At 39.8% G+C, this 23,288-nt stretch overlaps 1 protein-coding gene across 50 annotated transcripts in view; it reads left to right on the top strand.

The window, feature by feature from the left end:
• The window catches only part of COL13A1 (collagen type XIII alpha 1 chain), a 134,777-nt gene that overhangs the window by 34,971 nt on the left and 76,518 nt on the right, over positions 1 to 23,288 (top strand). For 27 of the 50 annotated variants that reach the window (XM_087872236.1, XM_087872231.1, XM_087872222.1 and 24 more), the window contains 7 exons: positions 2,184 to 2,210; positions 2,966 to 2,992; positions 12,075 to 12,131; positions 18,493 to 18,591; positions 19,478 to 19,510; positions 21,479 to 21,505; positions 22,845 to 22,880. In XM_087872236.1, coding sequence (XP_087728362.1) covers positions 2,184 to 2,210; positions 2,966 to 2,992; positions 12,075 to 12,131; positions 18,493 to 18,591; positions 19,478 to 19,510; positions 21,479 to 21,505; positions 22,845 to 22,880 — 306 coding nt within the window. Of the gene's footprint in view, positions 1 to 2,183; positions 2,211 to 2,965; positions 2,993 to 12,074; positions 12,132 to 16,344; positions 16,411 to 18,492; positions 18,592 to 19,477; positions 19,511 to 21,478; positions 21,506 to 22,844; positions 22,881 to 23,288 lie in introns of all 50 variants that reach the window. The other 23 variants (XM_087872228.1, XM_087872220.1, XM_087872216.1 and 20 more) reach the window with 2 other exon arrangements.

The raw sequence follows: 23,288 nt of genomic DNA, 5'->3' as shown, positions 1-23,288 counted from the left end.
AATGGATTTTTAAATCACTGGAGTCTAAAAAATATATACAATACCGTGCAAGTTGTTAACTGGTCATTTTTTCCACTGTGGGAATTATGTGAAAATGGCCTTATGGAATTACCATGTGCTTTACAGATAACTATAAATATAGATAACCATAAAAGTGTGTTTTTCACATATATCCCAAGAAGAATAGTACCGGTGTATGCTTGTATGGGAGAGAGGTGAGAGAAAAGTTGGGAAATAAACAGGATGGAGCATTAAGAAATTGTTTTAAGATCTTCCACTTTCTTGGTCCAATTTTTTAAAAATTAGAAATACGTATATACTCAGAGTTACCTGCAAACTTATTTATGTCAGCCACTAGAAACTACAAATAGGAATAGTCCAGAGTATCACTATTTTGTTTGCAAAGTCAGTGGGTGAATGGGTGTAAAATAATCAAGATTGTGGCTATGTGATTGAAGCCCTGCCCCATTTCTTACATGGATGCCATTTTGAGTTTTTAAACCTCCCTATGAATATTACTTCTTGTTTGCAAGCAAACATGCTTGGTGAACGCATGGTCCCTGATCCAAACATTCTCTCTTTCTTGCTAATTCTGCTGCTACCTATGTGCATCTTGGCCTGCTCTAGACACATATCTCATTTCAGTGTGGGTGAATTTCTGGTTTTGCTGGAATCATACATTTTTCAATGTAACCTGAGTTTTAACCAGCATCAAAACCACAGTGAACCTCTGGATTTTTTTTTTCTCTCTTCTCATCCAAATTAATGAAATAATCCCACTGTACAAACTATTAAAAGTTGCAAGCTTGTAGTATGGCCAGGTTCTCCTTGACTTGACCCAAAGAAGATAGACTTTTAATTGACCTCCTCCATGGCTCAAAATAATGATCACTCAGCTGCCCCTATTTTGCAAATATGGTTCTTTATTTTTGTTCTGGACAGGTGCCAGTTTTCTAAAGTATCCGGAGAACCAATGGTGTGCTTTTCTTTTAATCCAAACATAGGGGTGGATCTTTATAATGAACATGTATGGTGATCTTCCAAATGATTTTGCAGCTCTAAGCAGAAGTCAATGGCAGGTTTTCTTTGACCATGAATTTTAGCCCATCCTATAGGCCAGTGATGGCGAACCTTTTCAGCACCGAGTGCCGAAAAGGGAGCATTTCACATGTGCGCGAATGCTTCACGCAAGCACTCATCAGGGCCGCGACCAAGAAGAGGAGCTGCCCAGGGGGCATGCGTGCGGTGTTCTAGTTTCATGCCTTCTAGTTTCCGGTGCGGACATGCGCGCCGGCAAGCAAGTCTTCCGGTTACTGCCACGCATGTGCACGCACTGATCAACTGGCCAGCAGACATGCTCATGCAGGAAAACAGAAGACCAGCTCTTCTGGTTTCCAGCACTGCCGCATGCACAAAGGCCAGCTGATGTTGTATGCACATGTTCACCAGAAACCTGGAAGAAGAACAGGCGACGCCGCATGTGCCAGGCGACATGGCTCCATGTGCCACTTCGGGCATGTGTGCCATAGGTTCGTCATCATGGCTATAGGCGTTTTCACAAAATAGAAATAATGGATGACTTTAGCCCAAAGCTTTATGCCGAAGTAGGCTCATCTACTCAGAAAAACGGGGAAAATTACCTGGTTAGATAAACAAGGTTTTAAGCCTACTCAAATCTAGCAGCTCTATTGTGGACCTACAATTTTTTGCCAGTTCAAAATTCCAACGTGTCCACCTTGGAAACATTTTGTGAAATCCCATTTAATCTAGGTTGTCTTAAAGATTCTAGGTACACTTGGATTTCAAAACATGGAAGTATTAATAATCTCAAAAGAGGATGCAATTCATTCCTCCTCTGTAATGCCAGTACTTTGTATAATTTGTGTTACAATTTTTGTAATAAAGCTCACTTCCCCTCTCACTCAATGTGACCTTGGGCTTCCCAAGATCGAAGTTCAACAAGTAAGTACTTCTACTGATACTAAGATTAGAGATCTAAGATTAGAAATCACATCAGTTTTGATTAATGGCTACACTAAAAAATATTAAACATTCTCTCTCTCTCTCATTCTCTCTCTCTCTCTCTCTCTCTCTCTCTCTCTCTCTCTCCCTCCCTCCCTCCCTCTCTCCCTCCCTCCATCTCTCCCTCCCTCCCTCCCTCCCTCCCCCCCTCTCTCTCATAGGGGATCCCAGGACAAAAAGGAGAAAAGGTAAAATTAATATAGGGTGTAAAAGTTCGGATCATATTTGAATACAGATATTTTTAAAACTGAAACCTGAAATCTGGTTCTTCCTGTATGCCTGAATCAATAGTTTCCCTATCCCTGGTTATTGCTTAAAAAGAATATACTATAACCTGCCCTTTTAATCCATATGCCTTGGTAAAAACAATTATTACAAGAACAAAACCTAAAGTGTATAGTTAAAGCAGGCAGCTGCACATGAAAATTGTACCTTTTCAGTGAAGGGAATGGCTTCCAATGAATTGGCAGATTCATTCATTGATGAATTTTGTAGCTTGGAAAATTTCCTTGCTCCAAGTCAGATAATTATTATAATTGCAGGAAAAGGAACACATTACATTGGCAATCCTACAATCATGGGCATATTTGATCCTGAATCAACTGTAATAAACAAAATTGGCCAATAGTTTTGAACCTTGATATTCTGAAACATCTAAGTCTCCAACTTTGGCAATTTAAAGACTTGTGGACTTCAACTCCACAAGTTGAAGTCCACAAGTCTTAAAATTGCCAAGGTTGGAGACCCCTGTACTGAAAATTACCAAGAACAAGAAGTTCTTTCTGATATGAGGCCATTACCCAGGGTGGGTCAATCACTGTTATCCCTACCAAGATGAAAGAACTCTTCACAATGATGCAGCTGCTGTGGTCCTGTCTCTTTGACTCTATTTTGGGTTACATGATTTAAAATATTTTCTTTTTTAATCCCTCTGTTTCTGCAGGGTCAGTGCGGAGAATATCCACACAGGGTAAGCAAATTCTTCTGGGTTTTTGAACTGAATTCTGTATCTTATCCCTTCTTAGCCTGAATAGCTTCCATGGAACTTCAAACAGATCAACTAGGAAGATCTTGTGTTCTTCCTGTGTTCCAGGGGTGAAATCCAGCAGGTTCTGACAGGTTCTGGAGAACCAGTAGCAGAAATTTTGAGTAGTTTGGAGAATCGGCAAATACCACCTCTGGCTGGCTCCAGAGTGGGGTGGGAATGGAGATTTTGCAGTATCCTTCCCCTGGAGTGGGGTGGGAATGGAGATTTTGCAGTATCCTTCCCCTGCCATGCCCACCAAGCCACACCCACCAAGCCACACCATACCCACCAAGCCACGCCCACAGAACCGGTAGTAAAAATAATAGAATTCCACCACTGCTGTCTTCCTGTGTTTCCCTCACCCACTGTAGATATTCTGTGGCTTGGATCCTTTTTTGACCAAAGAAAGAAGAGTATTTTTTTTAAAGGGACTTATCAAGGTCTACAGTAGTGGCCAAAATTGTGGAAACCTTTTGGGAAAAGTGTATTTTTGAGGTTTGATGGCTAAAAACACCATTTTTTTTTATTTATTTTTTTGGAGTTTCCAAATAATCATATTCCACTGCTGGAATGGCTTGGGAATAGCCAGACCTTAACCCAATTGAAAATCTATGGAGCTGACTAAAGAAACTTGTTAGTCAGAAGCAACTCAGCAATAAAACCCAGTTAACAGAAGCAATCATTCAATCTTGGTTTCACATTATAACAACTGCAAAGCTAAAAGACTTGGTTCACTCCATGGGAAGACGTCGTAAGGCCGTAATTCATGCTAAAGGTTACCCAACTAAGTATTAACTGACGCGGTGATATTTTTTGTATGTCTTGTTTTTTCTATGGTGATAATTTTTGTATATCTCGTTTTTCTACGTGTTTCACTTTTCTCCTTTATATTGTAACTGCTATTCTAATAGCAAATCCTTCATAAAAGTTATTGCGTTACATTCTTGATTAAATTATCTTTCCATTGATATATAATTTTATGGTACTACTTCCAAAAAAAAAAAAAAACTTTTCCCAAAAGGTTTCCACAAGTTTGGCCCCTAGTGTAATCCCACAAATTCTGTTATCAGAAAGGGGTGGAGCACAATCATTGGAGAATGCTGCACCTCCTCAGCTATGCTTCCTTTTATTCAAATCGTATTAAAAATGGCAGTGGAACTCTACCAAAACATTGTAGGTTTAAAAAAGAGCCTGGTGGCGCAGCAGACTAATAGCCTGTTATTATCATTCAACTGCCTGCAATTACTGCTAGTTCAAATCTCCCCAGGCTCAAGGTTGGCTCAGCCTTCCATCCTTTCTAAGGTAGGTAAATTGAGGACCCAGTTTGTGGGGGCAATAAGCTGACTTTGTATAAATATACAAAAGTATGAAGGCTATTGCTTAACGCATTATAAACTGCCCTGAGTCTCCGGAGAAGGGCGGCATATAAATCAAAATTTTTAAAAAAAATGAACCTGGTCACAATAGAATATGGTCATTTAGCACAGCAGGCCTTCTGAAGTATAGCAGAAGTTCAGATATTGTCCGGCATTTTTTGTTTGTTTATTTATTTATTTATTTATTGGTTTGATTTATATGCCGCCCTTCTCCAGAGACTCAGGGCAGCGTACAATGCGTTAAGCAATAGCCTTCATACTTTTGTATATGCCTGCTTAGTGAGGCTTTCGGCCCCCACTAAGCGGTGTTCTTTTTTTATACAAAGTCAGCTTATTGCCCCCATAATCCGAGTCCTCATTTTACCTACCTCGGAAGGATGGAAGGCTGAGTCAACCTTGAGCCTGGTGAGATTTGAACTTGCAGTAATTGCAGGCAGCTGGCAGCTAAGTGCTACTTAACAGCACTTTAGTCCACTGCGCCACCAAGGTGTGTCACTATCTCTCTCTCACACACACACACACCCAACAACTCTGGGTACTTTACAGTATAAAAAGCCAGAACAATAAGATAAAAGAACAAAGGATATGATTCCACAAACAGAAAAACCAGAGTCTTCCAGGCTACCCCAGAGTCTGGGAGAACAGCCATGTTTTCAATGCCTTTTCAAACATCATCATAGTGGGAATCAGATGGATCTCGGGGAGGTGGGGGAGGGATGATGCTCCAGAGGGCAGATGTCCCGTTGTTTTGCCTTCTTGTAGGACGCTTAGATAACTATAACTGTAACTAACAAGAGAAAGAGAAAGACTGCAGCGCAACAAAGCAACATGACAAATACTAATGTGCTTAGAGTTAAAATAGCCAAGAGGTATTTACAGAGCATTTTTAAAAAAAAGAGCTGGGGGAATAAAAAAGATGGGAGCTTAACACAAACACCCAAGCAAGTTACATGTCTGACCTTATATAGCAATAATCTGCTGACAATCCAGAAAAGGCTTTCAGGATTTAACGTTTTAATTTTAATCTAAACAATGGGAATGAGTTACAGTTTAGACAACAAGTTAAGAGTCTAAAAGAATTACCAAATTTGACTCACTTGAAACCGAGTTAAAATGAGCGACCCACTGGTTTGCAAAATGTACTCAGCATCACAAGGTTCCCATCAACCACTAAATCTCTAAAACCCGCTAAAGGCAATTTGTAAAAAACCCTACATTTTGATTTGTTGCGTAAAATTTATCCTTTATGATGATCAAAGAATAGGAGAAGAAAAGAAACTTCAGGAGACAAGTATTGTCTTTGTCTGTTCCAAATGTCTTAAGAAACTTTTGAATATGAATTTGACATAGTTGATGGCATTTTTTTACGTCTCTGAGGCCAACGATATAGCCCTAATCAATGCTGATTCACTGAGAATGCAATGCAAACTTAATCATTACCACTGAATCTTATTTGAATTCTTAACTATACGATATGTGTGTGATTTGTTCATTGCCAATTTTAAAATGACTCGTGCCAGATTACATCCCTAAAAACAAAATAAAACAGCATACAATTATCATTAAGCAGGAAAAAAAATCAAATATTTAACAAAGCCAACATTGCATGTGATGAGATTTAATTGTGTTTCTTGAAAGGCATCAAAACGTTTCAGTGCCAAAATCTCCACTAAGCAATTGTTTATGTGAAGCTGATTGGACTTGAAAAGTTATTCCTGTAGATTATCTGGACAATAAACAATGATGTTCAAGAGAACTTCATGTTCCATATCTCAACTTGGAAGATTTCTTAAATGCATCAAATTTCAGCCAAAATTTATGTTTATCTGCTTAATAGATTGTTCTTTAAAACATGGAGGATTACCCATGACAGAAATCCTAACATACAGCCAGAGAAATTTCTCTTCTTAGAAAATACGGTCTATGACACGTTGATTGATGAGCTACACTGCTAGGAGAAAGCATTATCCCATGTGAAAATTCAGAAATGGGGCAATCTCCGAGTACTGTATTGCTGTACCACGAGGGCTCCAGAAATTCTAGGAGGGTTAGGACCACAAGGAGTAATTGCAAAGTCTAAATTTCAATCTAAGTCACAAGTTGTAAAAAGCCAGAACAAGAACTTGATAAATAGTAATGTTCCGATATCTCAGGGGCTGCCACAAAGAAGAGGGAGTCAAGCTATTCTCCAAAGCACCTGAGGGTAGGACAAGAAGCAATAGGTGGAAACTAATCAAGGAGAGAAGCAATTTAGAACTAAGGAGAAATTTCCTGACAGTTAGAACAATTAACCAGTGGAACAACTTGCCTTCAGAAGTTGTGAATGCTCCAACACTGGAAGTTTTTAAGAAGATGTTGGATAACCATTTGTCTGAAGTGGTGTAGGGTTTCCTGCCTGGGCAGGGGGTTGGACTAGAAGACCTCCAAGGTTCCTTCCAACTCTGTTATTCTATTTCTATTTCTAAATGGTTAGCAAGAAATCAAGAGCCTTTGTTAGATAAAGTTCCATCTTTTCCAGCATTCCATCATGATCAGTCATTAGCTTCAAGCAGCCTCTCACCAAGTTGGGAAACCAATAGTCCTGTCCATTGATTGCTCTGCAGCAACTCATAATCTGTGGCCTTTCACTTGCAAATAGATTGGTTGCCTATCAACAGTCTTCCCAACATTTGCTGCTTAGACAATTGTCATTCATTCATTCATTCATTCATTCATTCATTCATTTATTTATTTATTTATTTATTTATTTATTTATTTATTTATTTATTTATTAAATTTATATCCCGCCCTTCTCCCCAAAGGGACTCAGGGCGGTGAACAGCGGAGAATTAAAATAAGATACAATATAAAAGTTAAAAGAATTAAAAATAGATTAAATTAAATGGCCGCCCCAATTTAAAACCCCTAGCAATACAATTAAAAAACCCCTAAAACCTATTCAGGCCAGGCCGGCTTGCTGAAATAAAAACGTCTTCAGGGCCTTACGGAAAGTGCAGAGATCCATAATCAGCCGTATTCCGGGAGGTAGCTCGTTCCAGTTTGTTCTTCTTTATGACCTCAGGTCATGGCATCCCTACCCTCAACGTGAGGGTAGGGATGCAAGACTGAGGGGGTCAATCAAAGCCAGGGAACTGCAACCTTAAACACTCCAAGAACCATTTGCACCTGTTTCCCACAGAAAAGAAAACACCGGGAGCCACAAAACCCTTCCCGTGCCTAACTATTTCTTAAGCAGCCACAAAACTAGCATATGTAGTTGAATTAAACGTTCTGTTTTCTTCTGAGACTTTCTTTTCTTGGATTTATCCATGGTTGTCCTACCAGGGGTTGAAAAGCTCAGTAAATCACATTACTGCTGGTGTCGCACATTGGCGGTTGTGATGCATATTTTGAGTGACAGGGAGCAGAAGGGTGAAAGAGCCACATGCGGCTCCAGAGCCACAGGTTGTTGACCCCTGATCTAAGATATTCCTTTCTTTATGAGTGTAATATGTTTCTCCTTCCTTGTAGCCAGGGCTGTCAAACTCGCGGCCTGTGGGCTGGATGTGTCACATGCTGACCATGCCCCCACCCAGTTTAGCAAAGGGGGGGGGAAGTCCCAATACATCACGTGACACCATCATGATGCTGTGAGTTTGACACCTCTGTTGTTAGCTGAAAGACTTGGAAACGTAGGGAAGGGAAACTTCTATTTGGAAACTTCTTCATGTGACCACAGATAGGTTCAGATGTTTCTATAAGGTGAGGCTGTGGGAAAATAGCAATAGTCTTTAAACTTATATACCGCTTCACAGTGCTTTAGAGCCCTCTCTAAGCAGTTTACAGAGTCAGCCTATTGCCCCCAACAATTTGGCTCCTCATTTTACCCACCTCGGAAGGATGGAAGGCTGAGTCAACCTTGAGCCTGAAAATGTGCAAATCTGTGGTTTTGCGAGGTTTAAATTGACACTAAAACATTTTCAATAAATTGTCTTGCTGCTCTAGCTCTGGAAGTTTAAAATACTTTCAAGAAAATGGCATCACGGTTTCTGAAAAACGCAGGTAGTCCTTGATTTACAACCATGCGCTTAGTGACCGTTTTAAGTTACAACAATACTGAAAACTGGTTTTCATCCTTACCACCATTCCAAATCATTTGGCTCATGTGATCAAAATTTGGGCACTTGACAACTGGTAGGTTTTTACGACAGTTGCAGTATCCCAGAGTCATGTGATCACTCTTTGTTAACCTTCCCAATTGGCTTCCGACAAGCGAAATCAATGGGGGAAGTCGGATTAAAATTCACATAGTTTACTTAACAACTGCAGCGATTTCCTAACAACTGTGGTGAAAAAGCTCACAAAATGGGGCAAAAGTCGCTTAACAACGGCCTTACTTAGCAACAGAAATTTTGGGCTCAGTTGTGGCTGTAAATCGAGGACTACTTGTAAGCTGTTTTTCCATGTTTTGAAGCCTTTAACAGATGTCACTGTAGAATTGCTATCTGTTTCAGGATGGAACCGTCCAAGCATAGGATTAAGACCTTTGCTGAGCGATTTGACAGAGATACGACTTAAATAGCAGCAAAAAATATATAAAATGTTTTAGATACGTCTTGAGTTCAGCACTATGCACTTGTAAAAAGAGTACAAAAAATAAATCTTTCACAAAGTAAATAACATATGGCTATCCTTACATTCTCTTTTTGGAACTTCTAAGATGCAACATCGTAGTTTTACAAATGCCAATGTATTGCTTAGACTGCCTAGTTCCGATGGTTATGAAGAAAGGCTCCATCTAGGTGAATTTTTTTTTCACAGATATATTTACTTAACTATACAAAGTCAACAGGTCCATTGAATCACACTGATGCTGATCAAGTTTCTTGTCCCACCTGACTAATTATTTTAGATGCTTAAAACTTAAACACAAAATTAATTGGGAATTTTGCATAAACCAAAATGTCAGTTTTTAGCATCATCTACCCTGTTTCCCCAAAAATAAGACCCAACCGGAAAATATGTCCTAGCATGATTTTTCAGGATGCTCGTAATATAAGCCCTATCCCCCAAAATAAGCCCCAGTTAAGACTGTCAGCCAGATGGGTGCATTTAGTACCGTATTTTCCCCAAAATAAGACCTAACCAGAAAATAAGCCCCAATGCACTAATTGGATTGGAATAAAAATTAATATAAGACCCTGTCTTATTTTTGGGGAAATGTGGTACTTAAAATATTTTAAAATAAAAAGCAATATATAAATACTTTTACTAAATTAAAATAAACTATAATGCTCAAAGGATCGACATAGCGGAGTTTTTTCCCCCCTAGAAAGTAAACAGTGTAGTTAACTGTAATTCTTTGCTTTATTATAATATGTCTACCTTCTCAGATAAAAACCATGCCAAGAAGCATTCAGATGATGAGATAAGGGCTGTAAAACTCTTGGCTACCATCAAACAGCAACAACGATATATATAATAAATCTTTACTTCTTTGCTGGCATCCATAGTCATGAATGAGATGTGTAACTCTGACCTGGGAGCCACTTAAAAGTTACAAGGGCTGGCTGGGAAGAATTTCACTAGTTACCTTCTTAATATCCTTCACATATTCACAATATTCTAGATAGCTAAGAAAGAGGCCCAGCTGATGTCTTTATCTCTAGTCCTCTGCTTCCAAAGTCAAAGTGGAAGGCATGTATCATGAGGTTCAAGTCGATCTAATCCGGCACAAACAATGTCTATTGCTTTATGGAATACATTGGAAAGACATCAAACATCGAGACTGAAATGATAATAGAGGCAGAAGCTTAAATACTTTCTGTTCGGAATTTGAAAATCCCTTTGGAAAACAGACTTGAGATCTGGACTTCCTCCAAGAGAAATTTGGAGCTGCAGCTGGTGAAGAATTCTGGATGACAACAGTTTGTAGATAATAAACCTTTCAGAGGCATTTGAAACAGAAGGGGGTAGGAAGCGAAAGCTGGCTGATTAACTTGATATTCTGGCCAAGTGTATTTACTTAATAAAGCAATGGCAGTAGAGTATTATGTGTTGGTTGGTGCCTGAACAATTTCTGAGTTCAGAGGTAAGTTCTCCAGGCCCTGATCAAAATGAAAAGAGCCCCAAGCATGATCATAAAATAAAAGAAGTAAAAATATAGGGCTACAAAGAGAAAAGAATCTGGTCAGCTCGGTTTAGGATACTGTTGGTTATTAGAATTATCATTTAAGAAATCTTTCTACATCCCATGGTGAGCTCAGTGGTAAGAGATCAAAGAACATGGCTGAGAAAAGTCAACAAAGCTTTGCGAGGGGCCGGGTTATGCCTTAAACTTTTTCATATTTTGCTTTCTCCTTTGGAGCTGACATCCTAAAACATAGGAATTGCAGCCAGCATAATTTGAGAATTTAACTTAATCTGGAGGAAGGATGTGTTGTTGTTTTTAATATTCTGCTGTTTCAAATTATTGCCAAAAATATTCTTAAATGCCTCCCTCCCCAAAGTTTTAAATCATAAAAATGTTTTTCATTTCATTTCATTTTCAGGTAATATTGGGGGAAAAAACACGTGTTATTTAAAATTTCAGCCTGTGTTGCAAATGTTTTTGGATGAAGTACCGTATTTTTCCCCCATCTGGTGCCCTCTAAATATGCTAGACTTTAATTTCCTCTAAATATGCTAGACTTTAACTTCTATCTACAATGGCTAGAAATTATGGGAGTTAAACACAATTAGAAGGGCACAATTGCCAATCTCACAACTGATTTCTTAGTCAATAATCAATATTAGTCAAAAACCAATAGTCTGCATGATATGGATTTAATAGCAAATAGATTTCTGCTCCCAGCAAACATATATGCTTTAAAAGAGAGAGAGAGAGAGAGAGAAATAATAAATGAATATTCAACTTGTTTTCTTATATAGTTTGAGTAATAGTTGTCCGAGGTCTGACTGCAGTATTAAAGGCAACTTTTAATGATATGTACCGGTAGATGGATGTTATTGGATTACTTTTCCAATTTTGTTATTGTCAGTAAGAACTGAAAATTTAATTCCACTGTAATGTAATATCTATCCATAGTTCTTTGTTGGGCAACCCATTAAGAACATTGATACTGTTGTTTCAGTGGAGGAAATTAGCACACTGGGAGATTATGCATGTGTTACACAATACCAGCCTTGAGAACAGATGAGGTGCAGTGGTGGGATGCTGCCGGTTTAACAACCAGTTTGGTGAGCGCGTGCTTTGCGCGCTTGCACACCTAAAGCACTTGTGCGCAGCGCGGAAAATGGAGCATTTAGAAGCTCAGCTGCTTACCTTCCAAGTCAGCAATGGTAAGTAGAATAGCAGAGGGGGTTGGAAATCAGCTGTGCTGCGCGATTGAGATGAGGTAGAAAGCAGGAAATAAAGGACAGGATAGGGCAGGGGCGGGTGGACGGGGCCAGCTAATCATCGGAGCTACCGGTTCGCCTGAACTGGTCCGAACCAGCTGAATTCCACCTCTGATGAGGTAACCAAAACAGGTTAAAAAAAACCCAGAACAGATACAAGCATAACATCTGGGTTGAGTTTTCAAACCAAACTGATGTTTGAACTACCACATTGGTCTAATGATTTTGATGGTACGGCGAACTGAATTGACCCCATTGTGTGTTCCCCCTAGGAATATCTAAGCACCACACTTGCAGCTCTGCGTTCTAATCACATCCTTGCATTGAAGGTTTGTGAGAAAGAAATGGTTTGACCTTTACCAGTCCTGTTGCAAAATAACAAAAAAAAAAGGATATTGCATACCCTGAACGACACCAAATATTTTGTAACATGTCTGTGGATAATCAGGGAGGTCATATTGGCAAAATGGACATCTAATCCCATACTTTATAGACATACCCCTTTACTGAGGCTTTTGCTATAGACAAATGAGGCATTCTTTGCATTGTAACCAGCCATTTCTGATAATACCAGTAGGAATTCCAGGGTCATCAATCTAGAGCAGCTGTTCCCAACTTTTTTTTTTTTTATGGCCTTCAGCATAGCTAGAATTTTTTAGATCACTCTTTAAGCCAGAAATGCAGGTGGCCATTGCAGGACATCAACATTAAAGTACGTTAATTTGGGGTTTGATTTGATTTTTATTTAATTTGGTTTTCTCACCTTAAAATTTACATAAGATTGTGAGCAAGAATGGCAAAAATCTTTTGAGATTTTAAGGAGAATTCTAGAAAACGATCAGTTGTGGCCATCTTGTAAGATTTTGATGTTTTATTTTGATGACTCCATGAGGTACCATCTAACCTCAACTGTCTTGATTTCCTCCAAAACTTTTTAATGGTATGAATTCTGTATTTTTGTACATAGTGGAGGAGCTTCTGTCACATATCTGCCTTTCAGCACTGCTGTTTTTAAATTTTCTTACGAATGGCTTCTCAAAATTTGCCTTTCCCAGTAATGGCAGGCTGGAGAAATTGAGTACCAAACACAAAACGGAAAAGTTTTTAAAGTTATCTTCTCATCAGCAAAGTCTTAGTTCACATCTTTAGAAAATAAATATGCAGATATTCATATTTATAAATTATAAATAATTCTCCAGACAGAATCTCCTTATATTGGAAACGATATAATCAAGCAAAGATTGAGACGTAACAACTGTAAGAAGATCTTGATCCAGTTTACATCCTTGAAACTTCAAGGCCTCACCACCACAACGTGCTCTTAAATTTAGTGCCTTAACCAGATTACATGTAACAGAAAATCATGCAGAGTCCAATTTGGTTCGTTCGCTTCATTTTATGAACTCCAAGGATCATGGCAATTTTGTTTCTGTGATTCACTGGTGAATCCCACTGTGGCCTTGCTTGGATCTGCTTCTAATTGTGGCCTTCTCCATCCAAAATTGTGCTTCCAATATGTCACCACAACATGTTCTCTATTTTAAACCATCTGCCCAGAATAATTGGACGGCAGGGCTGCAATATTGCAAAGACATTTCCATTTGCAACAAGACTGGAACTTGACTTGCCCTAAAGAGCAAGTGACCTTAAACATGAGTAGAAACATGTATCTTTCAGAGTGTCTACAGTTGTTGTCATGGGAGACTTACGGGCACATCTCTAAGCCACAAAATAGGAATAGACTTGAGCCACGACAAGATTTGATTCTTCTTGCATTTATGTTGATGAAAACCGGGTGATTTCAATTGTAGAAACGAAGTCCTAATGTGAATAATCAGTAGAATTATTGTAGTAGTAAATAATGTGGGACAGATGTTTTTTTTGGATGTCTTTGGATTGCTGAAGAGAATAGAAAACCAAGAAGTGGCTATTCCAATAGCTCTTATCATGTTTAGCAAGAGAAAAACTGGAATAATTTATTGAGCTGGGTTCTCAAGGGGGGAAAAAAAAGCTTATGGGAACATTTTAAAAGTCAATTAACAAATAATTAACCTGCAGGGTATTACATTTCAGACCCAAGTATGCACAGAGTCAAATAATTCCATCTCATTTATGAACACCTAAACCCAATCCTTTAACTCTTGGCACAGAGGTGAAATCCTCCCGGTTCTCACCGGATCGGGCGATCCGGTAGCAATCGTGCCAGGTGGTTCGGTAATCTGGTAGCGATGGTGGAGCAAAGCTCCACTCACCCGCCTGAGTGTCATTACTTCCTGGTTTTAACCAGGAAGTAATATGTTCTTTACCTTCTGCACAAGCACAGAAGGTTTTGCACATGCACAGAAGGTCTGGATGTGCACTTCCAAACCGGTAAAGAAGATAAGTAGATTTCCCTCCTGCCTAGGCAACTTAATCTTCCAAAGAGCTGGAGAGAAATAACAGCTGAAAAAGCAAGTCTCCCCATAACAGAACCCACTGCCAAGGCCTGGAAGCACTGAACACATCTCTGAAATGCTGGCTACAATGGCTGAAATGCATCAACTGTTTTCTGCCTGGCCAATAGAAAAGGAGTTTATGATGTAATGCAATTTTTGCCAGCTTGTGCAAGAACTCACGAACTACTAGGCTCCTTTTGGAGGAAGTGGGTAGAGACTATGAATTTTTAAAAGAATAAATCTGGATCCGGTTAGTGTGACTGAATCCTGCCAGAACGTTTGGTAACTTTTGACTCATTTGTAGCCTGGATTAACTGAGCTACAGGCAATAGGCCCTATGTCAGGGGTCCCCAAACTTGGCAGCTTTAAGACTTGGGGACTTCAACTCCCAGAATTCTCCTGGCTGGAGAATTCTGAAAGTTGAAGTTCCCAAGTCTTAAAGCTGCCAAGTTTGAAGACCTCTATTTTATGCAACCTTTCAGGATCCACTCCAAAAGTAATCTCTTCTGCAGATTAGAGCTGGATCCTTTGCTGAAAAGAAGTGCTTTTTCCATTGTCTTTCATTTCCTAAAAAGTTCTCACTGATTAAACAAAAACATTTTTTTTAAAAAAATGAGTGAACCTTTGTATTTAAGGGATTGCTATTTGCATTTCAATGGTGCAATCTTCCTGCTTCATTCATGAAATTGATTGAGGGTTGAGGACCTTTTCCATATTTTTTGCACCAATTCTGCTTATTTTATTTGCATGTTAAATTCCAAATGCTAGCACTTGGAGCTTGCCATCCAGGATTCCTGTTTCTTGGATCAATATCGTAAGAACATATTGACTACTAAGAAAAAGAGGAATATTTTATGAAAGAAAGCTCCGAAACTGTTAAGAAGGACATCTTTGTTAATAAGCAAAGAAAGTTTTCTCTGAGTTTGTTTGCTTAGGACATTCACTACCCAACTAGGTAAAACCATCAGTCTGAATAACTGCTATTAACTAGTTGAGTAATAAAACATCTACCATCAACTAAGTTTGAAGAACACCAATAATTCCGTAGTTCAATCTGAGTTACAGATCTTCCCTTCCAAAGAGAAGTATATATAATTAAAATAGGAAAGTACAGATAATGTGGTACAGATACTTCCTAATGGCAGTAGTGCTCTTGATAGACTGAGAAAGAATTAAGGAGTCTATGTTGCATTGCAGTGGAACTTGGCTGAATGAACTGGTGAATTCATTATAAATTTTCCAGATTATATGACTAGAAATTGGAATGCTCTAAATCAGGGACGTCCAATCTTGGCAACTTTAAGACTTGTGAAGGTTCAACAACTCCCAGAACTTCCCAGCCAGCATGGAACAGATATGGTTAGCTAGGGAATTCTTGGAGTTGAAGTGCACAAGTCTTACAGTTGCCAAAGTTGGACAACCCTGCTCTAAATTGTGAAGAGTGAAGCTGCTTTAGCAACATTTATAGGTGCTTCAGCAATAACAATAATAACTTTATTGTCATTGTACGTGTATACACAGTATACCCATACAACAAAATTCACTTAACACCCAAAGACCAGGTCCAACACACACAACAATCCCCAAACACACTCCACCCACCCACCACAAATTACCCACCCCTAAACCACCCAAACATCCACACAACAGACCAAGTAATGCTGTCCAACAGCTCACTGATGGTGGCCCTTTAGTTCATTGTTGAGTGCAATTATAGCTCTGGGATAAAAACTATTCAGAAAACGTGTGGTCCAAGTTTTGATTGTTCTGTATCTTCTGCCGGAAGGCAACAGTCCAAAAAGATTGTGAGCAGGATGGGAAGAGACTCCGAGAATGTTATGCAACTTTCATGTTGTGGAAGTAAAATGGAAAACAGAAACAGATTGGCTCAGAGGCTTGCCACGAGGTTGCCCAATGACAACGCTTTTTCCATTACCCCTTCTTTGATATCGATGAACTTGCTTTTATTCCTTCCTTTGGTTATTTTACTTTTTCCCCTGTTTCCATTTTCTTCCCTGGCTGCTCTGTTTGACTTTTGATGCCCTACTGACATCTTTTGCCTTGTGACCTTTGGCCTTTCCCCGTGACCTTCTGGCTCGGTCTTCAGCTGTTGCCTCTTCTCAATTCAGTGCGACTGGCTCCACCCCCAGTCATAAAGAGACGCACCTTCCAGGTATCCATCTCCTTTTCCTCCTACTACTGGTCTGTTCATTTCCGAAACTGGTAATTAACCAGCTTTCCATCTTCCTTAGGAGTGGGTTTCGTTAAAACTAGAAAAAGCAAAGATTTGCTGGTGATTTCAGTCACATCCCCCCCATTTCACAGAATTGACAGGTCGGGTTTTAATGCATTTGCATGCTTAGTTTAGCAGCTAAGCATGAACACATAATAGTGGTTACTTGTCTTGAAAGTATTGTTAGACCGTATAAGATCTTAGAAGAAAGAGTATCGCAGAGCAAGAATATAATGCTTTAAAAAACAAAAAAAAAGGTTTAATTTGATTTTATTGGAACCGATCTGTTTTACAATACGATCTACTAAGCAAAAGTAGTTTACTATCCATAGTTCTAAACCAAAGTATATTTGATCAGTTTTTTAGATCAACGTTATGCAGAGATAGGAAAATGGGAAGAACACAATTACTACTGCTGCTATAGGCTTGGAGACACAAGTACATAGCCTAGAACAAGGGTCTCCAACCTTGGCAACTTTAAGACTTGTGGACTTCAACTCCCAGAATTTGCTGGCTGAGGAACTCTGGGAGTTGAAGTCCACAAGTCTTAAAGGTTGGAGACCCCTGGCTTGGAATAATCTAGAATTTCCAGTGATTGTCCAATAGATGTTTAGAGCTGTGTATGTCCTATTAATTATTCAAATGACTCTTCCAAACAAGTGTCCTTGCATTCAATCCTTGGTCCTAATTGAACGGGAACAAAATTTCAGCCTTAAATCCTTCGTTGTGGGGAATGGTACTCTAATACGATAGTGGATAACACCATTATTTCATAAAAGTATAAACAAATTTCATGCTTCACCGCATCTACTGGGCCATCACTGACTTTAGAGACAATTATATGAACAGCAGAATTGGGACTTGCAGAGATTTGGTATGTGGACATCTAACAAGTCCTGCACCATCTCAGCTGCCCAGCAGTAGCATCCTTCAATAGATAGAAGTCTCCACAGCAGAATGTACATCATCCTCATTTTCAGGGATAATGTTTTATGTGCTTTGGTAGATGAGGTTCAATTCAGCCAGAGTGCTTGTTTATAAGCAAGATGCCCATTCATGCAAAGTCTCTTGTTACAGTGACATTATGATATGCTCATGCATAGCGATGGTCTGGACTGGCCTTGCTTTCCAGGATCCATCTGGAACTTTACTGGATAGCAATAGCACTTAGATTTATAGCAACAGCACTTAGACTTATATACCGCTTCACAGTGCTTTTACAGCCCTCTCTAAGCGGTTTACAGAGTCAGCCTCTTTCCCCCCAACAATCTGGGTCCTCATTTTACCAACCTCAGAAGGATGGAAGGTTGAGTCAGCCTTGAGCCAGTGAGGATCGAATTGCCAAAAATTGTAGCCGGCAGTCAGCAGAAATAGCCTGCAGTACTGCAATCTAACCACTGTGCCACCACGGTTTATCATGGACGGAGGAATAATCAAAGACCAAACACCACCCTCACCAGATGTCATAGACTATGTTTAGCCATTGATTGGAGCTAGATTAAAGATTGTTTTGCTCCATTGTGTGGTGAATTTAATAGGCTATTAGGATTCATTGAAGATGGTCCATTCTGGCATTGCATAAAATACTGCATGATCAAAAGATGGAATTCCATGGACACAGTAGGAGTGTAGCCACTTAATTTCCCAAGTAGATTTTTATCACTAGGGTACTTCAAATGCATACCTACCCCCCCCCCAAAAAAATCATGTGATGTGAATTTTAGCATTAGATACAGAAAAATCCAAATAAAGTTGTAACACTTTATTGGATGGTTTTTTTAATATTTGCACTCGGTTTCCCACCCAACCTAGTGTAATGGAAGCTTTTTTTAAAAAAATAATGTGGGAATGCACCCTCAGCCAATCCACAGTTACTCTTTGCCTGAGTTTTGGAAACCCCCTTCGTAGACTTTCTAACAAGACCTTGTTTGGCTTTACCCATGTTCCTTGGCTTAGGTTGTTATTTGTACTCCCATGTTATTTAGCTGTGTTTATAGCCATGTTATTCTCAATGAACTGCAGGGTGAACAAGGACAAGCAGGCATCCAAGGGCCTCCAGGGCTACCTGGGCCTCCAGGACCACCTGGGACTCCAGGACCACCTGGCCCAACTGGCCCAGCTGTAAGTGTCTTTCATGTCTATGTGGATCTCCCCCACTCCAAGAACCTCTGAATTACCTTTTATCTCTATGTCTGACCAGTTTCTGAGGTTGCACCAAAGCCTTTGATATCTTCTGGAGGTTTTTAAGAAGAAGATTGGATAATCATTTGTCTGATAGGATCTCCTGTTTGAGCAGAGGGTTGGACTAGAAGACTTCCAATGCAGGGGTGGGCTCCTGGGGATTCGGCAGGGTTCAGGCGATCCTCTAGCCAAGGATTGCTGGGGTTTGGGGAGCCCCGAAATGCCACCCCTGGTTGGCCACGCCCACCCTGCCCTGCCCCACCCCACCCCGCCCCTCTCAGGAGTCCGTTCATCATTCCAGGTAAGTGTGGAGAGTCTGGGAGGACAAAAAATGGGCCTACCGGAGGTTCCGGAAGTCCGGAAATGGGCCTGTTTCCAGCCTCCGGAGGGCCTCTGGAGCCCAGGGGAAGTTGTTTTCACCCTCCTGGAGGCTCAAGGAAAGCCTCCGGAGCCTGGGGAGGGCGAAAAATGCCCCCCCCTCCACCGTGGTGCAGGCGGCTGACTAGGCTACACCCACCATGGCCACGCCCACCCAGCAATGGGGCAGCAAACCCATTGCTAAAGGATTCGAAGCCCACCCCTGCTCCAAAGTCCCTTCCAACTCTGTTATACTGTTATTCTGCCATGAGATGGCTACACAAGACTATCAATTTTATGACTCCCATCTGTGAAAAGGGCCAGAGTGAGGTAATTACTCTATGGTTTGAACTCATTTCACTCCCAAGCCAACTCTTAAATTAAGAAACTCTTCTAATCTCTTTGCTGGTTTACTCAGATTTACAATACCTGCGGTATCTCAAAAAGGTTTGTTTCTTTGTTCCCATAGGGGAAAACTGGAGAACCTGGCAAGGATGGAAAGGTAGCAATTTAATTATTTTTCTTGCATTTGTTTGCATAAAAAAAAATATTTTCTCAGAGCCTGAGAAAGAACAACATGGGACGCATGTTGAATTTCAGGGGTTGCATGGAATGAATAGGTGAATTCCACTGCAAAGTGTATTCATCAGACAAAAATTGTATTTCTCCTAGAATGACGTTTCTAGACTCATTTTAGTCCTGATTACATTGCATAACTGAGGGTTCAACCGACAGTAAATGAAAGGAGACTCAGCCATTCCATGCAAGAGCAAAGTTTTTTTTTAATTAACTTTGCTTTAATTATGAAATAAAACCCCATTATAAGATTTCATAATTCATAATTGTCTAGCTGCTTGTGGACGGCAAGGAGAGATGAATAATTAATGTGCTATTTCATAGCAAGTTGATATTAAAAAAAATATTCTCTGACTGCATTTTTCAAGTTAGCTTTTAGGTAAAACTCCACACATTTGGAATTAAGCAAAATTCAGTGAAGGTTTCGGTTTCAATTCAGCTTCACAATTCAGTGAAAGAGATCATACTGACGATCCCAGGTACTAGGATTTCCAGGCAGGATTGGAAAAACTGCCTGAAATTGTGGAGTCTCCACCTGTCAGTGTTAACCATACTGAGGTAGGAGATGATGACCAGGCGGAACCTGAGGGGGGGGGATCAAACATGTCATCAGTTTGGAATTGCTACGCTCCTACAAGAGACTTCAGTCCAGTCCTCTATGAATTCTGCTTATCTCATGCCAATTTGCCTTGACCATTAGTAGATCAGGTTTTTGTGTACAGGTAACATGAAATAAACTTGCAGTATGTTTGAATTCTATTCTGGCATCTGACAACTGGACTACAGATAGTCTTTGACTTACAACAGTTCATTTAGTGACTGCTCAAAGTTACAACGGCACTGAAACAAGCGGCTGATGACATTTTTCACCCTTACAACCATTGCCGCATCCCCTTGGTCATGTGATCAAAATTTGGATGCTTGGCAACTGATTCGTATTTATGGCTACTGCAGTGTCCCATAATCACATGGTCAGCGTTTGCAACCTTCTGACAAGCAGAGTCAATGGAGTAGCCAGGTTCACTTAACAACCATGTTACTAACTGAACAACTGCGATGATTCACTGAACAATTGTGGAAAGAAAGATTGTAAAACGGGGCAAAAATTCACTTACCAATTGTCTCACTTAGCAACAGAAATTTTGGGCTCAATTGCGGTCGTAAGTCGAGGACTACCTGTAATAAACCAAATCTCAGATGCAACCTGAGGCAATTTACTGCCTTCTGTGTTCTAATCTGAAAAGCACAGGGAGGAAAATGACAGGAACAACAGAGAAATCATTACCAACAGCATCATTACAAAAAGTATAGGAATTGCTGAAGAATACAGATTCAGCGAAGGGACTCGATAGCTCAGTGGCTAAGACGCTGAGCTTGTCGATCGAAAGGTCGGCAGTTCAGCAGTTTGAATCCCTAGTGCCGCGTAATGGAGTGAGCTCCCGTTACTTGTCCCAGCTTCTGCAAACCTAGCAGTTCGAAAGCACATAAAGAATGCAAGTAGAAAAATAGGGACCACCTTTGGTGGGAAGGTAACAGCGTTCCGTGCACCTTTCGCATTTAGTCATGCTGGCCACATGACCACGGAGACGTCTTCGGACAGCGCTGGCTCTTTGGCTTTGAAACGGAGATGAGCACCGCCCCCTAGAGTCAGGAACAACTAGCACATATGTGCGAGGGGAACCTTTACTTTATTTTACAGATTCAGATGCATCCTTGAAATTTGACCAGGTAGATTCAAAAGCATCTCTCTATTGAAAAGCATTTCATTAAATTTCATTCAACCAATGCAAACAATGTTGATGTGCAAACAGAATTAAAAGATCTGATCTCAGAGCTAAGGTCCTGCTTTGACCATTTTTGCTACTTCAGTGATCTCATGTTCCTTTATCTTCAGGGTTTGCCAGGACTTCCTGGACCAAAGGTGAGTAAAATACCTTGAAATAAATATCGGATCTTAGCAGAGCCTTCTGAAATTTCAGAGCTTTGTGAATGAACATTACAATAGTCAAAACATGGCTAGAAATCCCGTTGCCAAAATGAGATCAGTTCTAACTGTTAAAGTGCTTCTCAGCTGAGCTAGGAAAATGTTTGCAATTAAAAAAAGAATTGATTTTTTTTTTTTTTTAAAGAATCCAGTTATAAAATTAACCAGCTGTATGAACATTCCCCAATGTGTTAGGCTTTAATTTTCCCAAGCTACATGATCTTAGAAACTGAGTTGTGGATTGTTTATACACTGGATCCAACTCTTAACGATAATGTAATTTAATTGTGTGAAATGAATTGACCTAAGGCCCATTTTGAAAAACATGATTGACTTTCAATATTCAAAAGTGTGGAGAGAAGTTTAATAAGATACCGAAGTTTAAGAACTTTAATAAGCTTACACAGAACTATTTTGTTAGGACACAGAGAAATTGGCAATCAAAATCTAAGTATTTTGTTGTTTGCGAGTTTCCATATATTTCTCCTTCTGCTATATCTTTCCCATCTAAGGACAATTCTTCTTAACAACCAAATTCATGTGGATCTTAAAGGGTAAAATGGCCCTTAACCAGGGGTGAAATGCTCCCGGTTTGGACCAGATCCCCCGATCTGGTAGCGATGGCGGCGGGTGGTTCAGATAACCGGTAGCAAAAATCCCTGCCCACCCCCCATGCCCAGCTGAGTAGCGCGATCATCAGAGGCTCTTTTTTTTTTTACTTTTAAAAGCATTTTTTCTACAATCTCTTTGGCCGAAAAAAATGCTTTTAAAAGTTAAAAAAAAAGCCTCTGATGATCGCCCGGCTCAGCTGGGATCGTCAGAGGCTTTTAAAAGCATTTTTTTCCTACAACCTCTGAGGTTGTGGGGGGGGGAAAGCCTTTAAAAGCCTCTGACAATCCCAGCTGAGTTGTCTGATCGTCAGAGGCTTTTAAAAGCATTTTTTCTGCAACCTCATAAGGTTGTAGAAAAAATGCTTTTAAAAGTTAAAAAAAAAAGTTGGCCACACACACCCAGTCACATTAACTGCCCCCCCCACCAAGCCACGCCCACAGAACCGGTAGTAACACATTTTACATTTCACCACTGCCCTTAACTATGGATATCATAGTTATTTTCTTAAGACATGACTGCTCTCCAGTGGTCTAATTCTCATCTTATTTGGTATCTTCTTCAGAATCTTGATTTGTGTTCATTTTCTTTAAAATAACCTTTTGGTTTGAGTCTCCAGGTAGCTCAATTCACTATATATTTTTTTTCTTTTCACTTGAATTTATAGGGTGACCCTGGACTTCAAGGATACCATGGAAGGAAGGTATGAACAATATAAAAATTGATGGCCCCGCGAGCCGGATCCGACCACATCGCAGGCTGGATCTGGCCCACAGGCCTTGAGTTTGACACTGTCTTAGCATTATATGCTGATATAATAATATAAGACTATCAGAGATGGATCCACTGAATCTAATGTAAGTGAGGAGAAGAAACATGGAAAAAGAGAGAAATTTGTTTCAGACAGTGAAAGGATAAAATGCTAATAAAAGATAGCAATTCAAAATATAATTTTATAAACAGGAATTAATACTCTTAACAGTCTGCAGTCATGCATATTGTGCAACAGTTTGTATACATTATTTGGCTGGAATTGTAACACTTGGCAGACTTCTCTTGAAATCTGCATAAATCAAAGAGCTGGCCTTCTGCAGAGAAGTGAAAATCATGG

Source organism: Pantherophis guttatus, chromosome 6 (assembly GCF_059756535.1).
Source record: "Pantherophis guttatus breed Tessera chromosome 6, ASM5975653v1, whole genome shotgun sequence".
NCBI classification, from domain to species: domain Eukaryota; kingdom Metazoa; phylum Chordata; class Lepidosauria; order Squamata; family Colubridae; genus Pantherophis; species Pantherophis guttatus.
Note: the sequence above shows the minus strand (reverse complement) of the source record. Positions and strands in the feature narration are given on the sequence as shown.